This window comes from Geospiza fortis, unplaced genomic scaffold, assembly GCF_000277835.1.
Source record: "Geospiza fortis unplaced genomic scaffold, GeoFor_1.0 scaffold489, whole genome shotgun sequence".
In the NCBI taxonomy this organism is placed as follows: Eukaryota; Metazoa; Chordata; class Aves; order Passeriformes; family Thraupidae; genus Geospiza; species Geospiza fortis.
The window spans coordinates 22,163-30,270 of record NW_005054710.1 but is presented as its reverse complement, the minus strand read 5'-3'; the positions used below and the strand labels follow the sequence as shown (position 1 = coordinate 30,270).

The 8,108-nt window shown below is 53.0% G+C and overlaps 1 protein-coding gene across 1 annotated transcript in view; it reads right to left on the bottom strand.

The window, feature by feature from the left end:
• Positions 1-401: 401 nt before the first annotated feature.
• COPA (COPI coat complex subunit alpha) overlaps positions 402-8,108 on the bottom strand; it is a gene marked incomplete at its 5' end in the record, with an annotated part of 29,773 nt that continues 22,066 nt past the window's right edge. The window contains 10 exons of the mRNA XM_031065233.1: positions 402-898; positions 2,230-2,424; positions 2,848-3,009; positions 3,516-3,626; positions 4,359-4,545; positions 6,080-6,216; positions 6,432-6,500; positions 6,641-6,718; positions 6,834-6,943; positions 7,027-7,208. Coding sequence (XP_030921093.1) covers positions 839-898; positions 2,230-2,424; positions 2,848-3,009; positions 3,516-3,626; positions 4,359-4,545; positions 6,080-6,216; positions 6,432-6,500; positions 6,641-6,718; positions 6,834-6,943; positions 7,027-7,208 — 1,291 coding nt within the window. The remainder of the gene's footprint in view (positions 899-2,229; positions 2,425-2,847; positions 3,010-3,515; positions 3,627-4,358; positions 4,546-6,079; positions 6,217-6,431; positions 6,501-6,640; positions 6,719-6,833; positions 6,944-7,026; positions 7,209-8,108) is intronic.

Below are 8,108 nucleotides of genomic sequence, written 5' to 3'. Positions count from 1 at the left end.
CCGATTTCCTTTTCCAGCCCCGTTCCCTGGACATTCCCGGCAGGACAACCCCTGGAATTGCGTCCCCGCATCCTCCCCCGTTGTTATTCCCATCCCTCTCCGCCCCGCAGGGTTCGGAATCCGCCCAAATTCAGGGATCCTGGAGCCTTTTCCGCGCCCTGGGGCCAAACCCGGGGGTGCCAAAGGACAAAACTCCACCTGGAAAAGCAGGACAGGCCCTCAGGGTTAATTGGGGCGTTAATTACACCCCGCGAATTAACACACCCGGCTCCGAATTATCCCAGGAGTGCCGATCCCATCCTCTGGAACAAATTCCCAGCTCTCCAAGCAGAGGTGGGAAAAGGGATTAAATTCCAATATTTTTTGCGTGTGTGTGTGTCCTGAGCTGCAAAGCAGGAAAATCCAGGTGATTAACGAACTTTATTAACAATGGGAGCTCGCTGGGTTGCCATGGCAACAACAGGAGGAGTCAACAAACACGGAGACGCTTCCAGAGGGAGCGGGATTTCCCTGGATCCGGGATTTACAGAGCCAATCCCAGGGGTTTTTGAGCAGTTTTTTGGGATTTTAAGGGGAGCAGAGGTGCTTGTATCACAGCCAGGATTTGGGAAGAGCCCCCCCCCCTTCCCCCTCTGGAAAATAATTGGGATAAAAGCACAGGAAAATTGCTGTGGGAGCAAGGAAAAAAAAATTCCTGCTAAATGTGGGGGAAAAAAAACCCCAATCTGGCATTCCAGAGTGGGGAAAAACCGGGAAGGGAGGATGGGAATGGCCGAGGGGAGGGACTGGGGGGAAAGCTGGGATGGGGGAGTGGGAATTTCCTTCTCCAGGAGAATTCCTAGCGGAACTGGAGGGGGCTGATGCGCAGCCCCAGCACGTCCTTCCCGATCTCCGTCACCTGCAAGGACAAAGGGAGGATTTAGGGGTGAAAATTTGGGATTTAGGGGTGAAAATTTGGGATTTAGGGGTGAAAACTCAGGATTTAGGGGTGAAAGCTCAGGATTTAAGGGTGAAAACTCAGGATTTAGGGGTTGGGTTTGTGGCTGTCACTCCTGGGCTTGTGCTGGGAACACCAGGAAGGGTTTGGGAGTGCCCTGAGATCCCACTGGGAGATTTGGGTGGGAATCTGAGGGGTTTGTGTGGAAATTCGAGGGATTTGAGGGGGTATTTAAGATATTTCCATGGATATTGAAGGCATTTCCATGGATGGATGAGATTCCCCCTCAGCCTCCTCCAGACCAACCAGGCCCAACTCCCACAGGCCTCCCTTGTGGGAGAAACGCTCCAGAGCCCAAATCCCCCCTCAGAGAAGAGATTTTTGGGGATTTTGGAGATATTTCCATGAATATTTGAGGTATTTCCACAAATACTGGAAATATTTCCACAGATATTAGAGAGATTTCCACAGATGGGTAAGATTCCCCCTCAGCCTCCTCCAGACCAACCAGGCCCAACTCCCACAGGCCTCCCTTGTGGGAGAAACGCTCCAGAGCCCAAATCCCCCCTCAGAGAAGAGATTTTTGGGGATTTTGGAGATATTTCCATGAATATTTGAGGTATTTCCACAAATACTGGAAATATTTCCACAGATATTAGAGAGATTTCCACAGATGGGTAAGATTCCCCCTCAGCCTCCTCCAGACCAACCAGGCCCAGCTCCCACAGGCCTCCCTTGTGGGAGAAACGCTCCAGAGCCCAAATCCCCCCTCAGAGAAGAGATTTTTGGGGATTTTGGAGATATTTCCATGAATATTTGAGGTATTTCCACAAATACTGGAAATATTTCCACAGATATTAGAGAGATTTCCACAGATGGGTAAGATTCCCCCTCAGCCTCCTCCAGACCAACCAGGCCCAGCTCCCACAGGCCTCCCTTGTGGGAGAAACGCTCCAGAGCCCAAATCCCCCCTCAGAGAAGAGATTTTTGGGGATTTTGGAGATATTTCCATGAATATTTGAGGTATTTCCACAAATACTGGAAATATTTCCACAGATATTAGAGAGATTTCCACAGATGGGTAAGATTCCCCCTCAGCCTCCTCCAGACCAACCAGGCCCAACTCCCACAGGCCTCCCTTGTGGGAGAGACCCCAAACCCCCTCCGGAACCACAAAATGTCGCCCCCAAGGACAGCGCTGACCCCTCAAACCACCTCCAAACCCCAAACCCGCCCGGCCCACAGCTCAGCAGGACGCAAACCCCGCGGAACCAGCGGCGGCGTCCCCTCACCGTGGTGACGCGGCAGATCTGCCCCCGGAACTCGGGGCTGTAGCAGGCCCCGCTGAGGGGACACTTCTCCACGGCTTTGCCGCGGTAGATGGGGCGGTAGGAGGCGGCGCAGATGTCGAAGGGGTTGTGCTGGTCGTAGTTGAGCTGGTGGCTGGCGACGGGGTTCTTCTCACACGCCGCCAGGATCTTCCGCGTCTGGGAACGGCGGCGCCGTGAGCACGGGGACGGGGGACACCCCAAAAAGGGTCACAGTGGGGGTTTGGGGACAGGGACACCACAAAATGGGTCACAGTGGGGGTTTGGGGATGTGAACACCCCAAAGAGGGTCACAGCAGGGGTTTGGGGACAGGGATACACCAAAATGGCTCACAGCAGGGGTTTGGGGACAGGGATACACCAAAAAGGGTCACAGTGGGGGTTTGGGGACAGGGATACACCAAAAAGGGTCACAGTGGGGGTTTGGGGACAGGGACACCCCAAAAATGGTGTTTCCCAACTTGAGGGCCTCATCTAAGGAGTTCACCTTGAGTTTGGGGACAGGGCCATTGGGGACAATGCCATTGGGGACAGGGCCACTGGGGACAATGCCATTGGGGACAGGGCCATTAGGGGTCTCACCTGCTGGGCCACCTCGGGCTTGGGGCCGAGCTCGAGCAGGCGCCGGGCGAAGGTGGCGGCGCTTTTGAAGTTCTTGAGCTTGAAGAAGAGATTGAGGGCGGTGCGGAGCACCAGGATCATGTGCACGGGCTGCAGGTTGGAGTGCGTGAAGTAGGCGGCCATCTGCCAGGGAAAGCACGGGTTAAAATCCTTGGGAATAACAGGAATTATGACAAGGAATCCCTCTTTTCCCTGTTGTGTTTGCGTTGAAGGCAGAATTCCAAACTTCCAGTGAGGTTTTTACCACCTCAGGAATCTCACATTTCCCTCCTCAGGAATTCCGTGTTTTTCCCTTCAGTAATTCCCTCATTTCCTCCCTCAGGAATTCTGTGTTTTCCCCCTCAGGAATTCCACATTTCCCTCTCATAAATTCTGTGTTTTCCCTTCAGTAATTCCCTCATTTCCTCCCTCGGGAATTCCACTTTTCCCTCCCCAGGAATTCCGCGTTTTCCCCCTCAGAAATGCCACATTTTCCCCTCGTGAATTCAGTGTTTTCCCCTCAGAAATCCCACATTTCCCCCTCAGGAACTCCCTCATTTCTCCCTCCAGATTTCCTTCATTTCCCCCTCAGGAATTCCCACATTTTCCCCTCAGGAATTCCTTGGTTTTTCCCCTCAGGCCTCCCTCACCTCACAGATCCTCTTCTGCTGCTCCAGCGTCTCCTTGGGCAGTTTCTTCCTCTCGATCTCCATGGACAACCCCACGATGTATTCCCGGCATATGGCGACCAGCTGCTGCGCCTTTGGGACAAAACCGGGGATCAAACCCTTCCCTGGGGACACCCCGGGATCAGGATGGGGAATCCCACGTTTCCCCCCTCAGAAATCCCGCATTTTTCCCCTCAGGAATTCCCACATTTCCTTCCTCAGTAATCCTACATTTCCCCTCAGAAATTCCCACGTTTCCCCTCAGAAGTTCCTACATTTTTCTCTCAGATATCCCACATTTTCCCCTCAGGAATTCTGTGTTTTCCAAGGTGGGAATTCCCAGATATTCCCCCCCTCAAAATTCCATGTTTCCCCCCTCAGGAATTCCCACATGTTCTCCCTCGTGAATCCCACATTTCCGCCTCATGAATTCCATGTTTCCTCCCTTCAGGAATTTCCACATTTCCCCCTCAGGAATTCCACGTTTTTTCAGGGCAGGATCCCCACGTTTCCCCCTCAGGAATCCCACATTTTCCCCTCACGAATTCCCACATATTCCCCCTCATGAATCTCACATTTCCCTCAGAAATTCTGTGTTTTCCAAGGCAGGAATTCCCACATTTCCCCCTCAGGAATTCCAAGTTTTTCAGGGCACGAATCCCCACATTTCTCCCATAGAAATTCTTACATTTTCCCTCAGCAATTCCCGCATTTCCCCCCTCAGAAATTCTGTGGTTTCCATGGCAGAACCCCCACATTTCCCCCTCAGGAATTCCATGTTTTTCAGGGCACGAATCCCACATTTCCCCCTCAGCAACCCCTGACCTCGGCGATCTCCTGCTTGTTGTCCACCACCAGCAGGGGCACGCTGAGCAGGATCAGCCGGAATTTCTCCACGGCCTCCTCGAACTTGCCGGCCGTGGTCAGCTGGTAGCAGAGCTGCAGCCGCTGGATCAGGTCGTTCAGCTTCAGCCCCACGGCCGGCAGCGCGTTCTTCAGCCCGGCCTCCTTCCTGCAGCCCCGAGAAATGCCGGGTTTAGGGATGAGGGCGGCGAAGGGGCGTGTGGGCCCCGTGAGGGCGGGATGGAATTCCCGGAGCGGCCCAGGGATTCCTGGGAATTCCCCTCCAGGGATGGGAATGCACCTCCCCGAGTCCCTTCCAACGGTTCCCGATGCTTCTCCATGGAAAAATTCATCTCAAATATCCATGGAAAATGGAATTTTCCAATGCTTTTCCATCAAAAAATTTCATGGGAAATGGAAAAATTCCATGGAAAAACACCATGGAAAACGGAATTTTTCCAATGCTTTTCCACCATGGAAAAATTCCATGGAAAACAGAATTTTCCAATGCTTTTCCATGGAAAAATTCCATGCAAAAATTCCATGGAAAACGGAATTTTCCAATGCTTTTCTACCATGGAAAAATTCCATGGAAAACAGAATTTTCCAATGCTTTTCCATGGAAAAATTCCATGCAAAAATTCCATGGAAAATGGAATTTTCCAATGCTTTTCTACCATGGAAAAATTCCATGGAAAACAGAATTTTCCAATGCTTTTCCATGGAAAAATTCCATGCAAAAATTCCATGGAAAATGGAATTTTCCAATGCTTTTCTACCATGGAAAAATTCCATGGAAAACAGAATTTTCCAATGCTTTTCCATGGAAAAATTCCATGCAAAAATTCCATGGAAAATGGAATTTTCCAATGCTTTTCTTCCATGGAAAAATTCCATGGAAAATGGAAAAATTCCATGGAAAAACACCATGGAAAATGGAATTTTTCCAATGCTTTCCCATGGAAAAATTCCCCCGAATACCCAACCTAAACCTGTCCTGGTGCTTTTCCATGGAAAAGTTCCATGGAAAACGGAATTTTGGGAAAATGGCTCCCAATGCTTTTCCACGGGAAGATTCCATGGAAAACTGAATTTCCCAATGCTTTCCCATGGAAAAATTCCCCCGAATACCCAACCTAAACCTGTCCTGGTGCTTTTCCATGGAAAAGTTCCATGGAAAACGGAATTTCGGGAAAATGGCTCCCAATGCTTTTCCACGGGAAGATTCCATGGAAAACTGAATTTCCCAATGCTTTCCCATGGAAAAATTCCCCCGAATACCCAACCTAAACCTGTCCTGGTGCAACTTGAGGAGTTCCCTCTCATCCCGTCCCCGTTCCCTGGGATCAGATCCCAAACTCCCCCTGGATCCCCCTTTTCTCCAGGCTGAGCCCACCCTCAGCTCCCTCAGGATTCTCCATTCCCTTTTCCAGCTCCATTCCTGGATATTTCCCAGCCCCTCACTCCATGATCCAGCCCTGGCCATTCCCTGGATTTTGCCCCGAGCTCAGCCCCAAACCCATCTCTGCCCCCCACCACAATTCCCAGCTCTCTGCACAAACCGGGAATTCCGGCTCCTCCGCATCCCTGGAGCTGCCCAAGGAATTCTGAGCGTCCACCTCGGACCGGCTGGGCTCGTTCCCAGCCCCACAAATCCGGGATTTCTCCCCCGGAAGGCGGGAAAGGCGCGTGCCAGCGCTCACCAGTTGCGGTGCGGGAACCCGTACATGGCGGGGAGGCTGGGAAGCGCCTGGAATGTCGTCCTGCCCCGCGAGAAGGTCTGCAGGAAGAGCTGCTTGTAGGGCCCGAAGTTGGTCACTCCCACCTGGTCGTGGAGCAGCTGAGGGAGGGGGAAAAAAAAAAAAAATTTAAAAAAATTTAAAACATCACGGATTGGGTCGGGAAAACCTGGATCAGGCAGCGCCGAGGCCTCGCTCGGGGTCGTATTCACAGGAAAACGGGGATGGAATGTTCCCAGATAAATGCAAAGTGAGGATTTGTGAAGTAAGGGGGAAAGGAGGAGTTTTTCCATAAAAAATTCCGTGGAAAACTCACCCTCATGGCTGTCTCGAAGGATCCTGCCAGGATGTGATCCACGGGGAGCTGGGAATTGTTGCACCACACCTGGGGAAGAGGGAATCCAGGTGGGATTGGGATGGGCAGAGTTCCCACAATGGAACTCCCACATTGAACTCACAAATCCACCCCAAAAAAAAAAAACAAAGGGAAAAGGAGGGAATTTCCGAGGAAATCCAGGATTTTACCTGGGCTGGGCTGGTGCCTTTGGTGGGGGGCACAAAGAATCCGTCCTCAGCCGTTCCTGCAGGGCCGGCGGGGACATCCTGGGGGGAAATCCCGGAATTCCAGCTGAAACCCGAGCTGGACGATCCCACACAACATTCCCTGCTTCCCGAATTCCCGAGGAATCGGCGCTGGGACGCCCCAGGATTCTCCTACCAGCTCGGGGGGAAGATCCAAATCTTCCTCCACCTCCCATCCTCCTCCTTCCTCCTGGCCTTTTCCCGTTCCTTCCTCTCCGAATCCTTCCCCGGCGTCCACGAATCCGTCTGCAGGGAGCAGGGGATGTCAGAGGGGTCCCACGGGCAGGGGGAAGGCAGCTTTCCCAAGGAAAATTCCAGGGTTTTCCCACCTTCATCCAGCTGCAGCTCGGCGTCCTCGCCCCAGCCCTCGGTGCCCACGGTGTCAATGTCGATGTCGGCGGCCAGGGCTCCTCCTTTCCCTGAAAAAAACAACAGGGAAAGACCCTTGGAAAAGGATTCCATAAGGGGAAAACCCCACTCTGCTACTGTGTTGTCACATCTTGGGGTGGGATTTTGCGGAATTTTGGGATTTATGAGGGTGGGGGAGAGCTCCGAGATCATGGCGCTCATCCCCAGCTGGACACCCACTCTGAATCCCAGGAATTCCAATTCCAGTCCTGATCCCATTCCCAGGGGCCAATCCCAGCCCTGATCCCAATCCCAGGGCTCAATCCCAGCCCTGATCCCAATCCCAGCCCTGAATCCCATCCCACGGGTCAATCCCATCCCAATCCCAATCCCAATCCCAGCCCTGAACCCAATCCCAATCCTCAGCCTGATCCCAATCCCAATCCCAATCCCAGCCCTGAACCCAATCCCAATTCCAGTTTTGATCCCAATCCCGATCCCAATCCCAGCCCTGACTGCGATCCCAGCCCTGATCCCAATCCCAGCCCTGATCCCATTCCCAAGGGTCAATCCCATTCCCAGGGCTCAATCCCAGTCCTGATCCCATTCCCACAGGTCAATCCCATTCCCAGGGCTCAATCCCAGCCCTGATCCCAATCCCAGCCCTGATCCCATTCCCAAGGGTCAATCCCATTCCCAGGGCTCAATCCCAGTCCTGATCCCATTCCCACAGGTCAATCCCATTCCCAGGGGCCAATCCCAGCCCTGATCCCAATCCCAGGGCTCAATCCCAGTCCTGATCCCATTCCCACAGGTCAATCCCATTCCCAGGGGCCAATCCCAGCCCTGATCCCAATCCCAGGGCTCAATCCCAGCCCTGATCCCAATCCCAGCCCTGATCCCATTCCCACGGGTCAATCCCATTCCCAGGGGTCATTCCCATTCCTGATCCCATTCCCGCCCCTTCCCACTCCCCTGGCCTCACACCCCACACCGTCCCCCAGTTTTCCAGCCCCTTTTCCCCCCAGTTCCCAGAACACCCCAAACCCCGGGAATGCCGGGA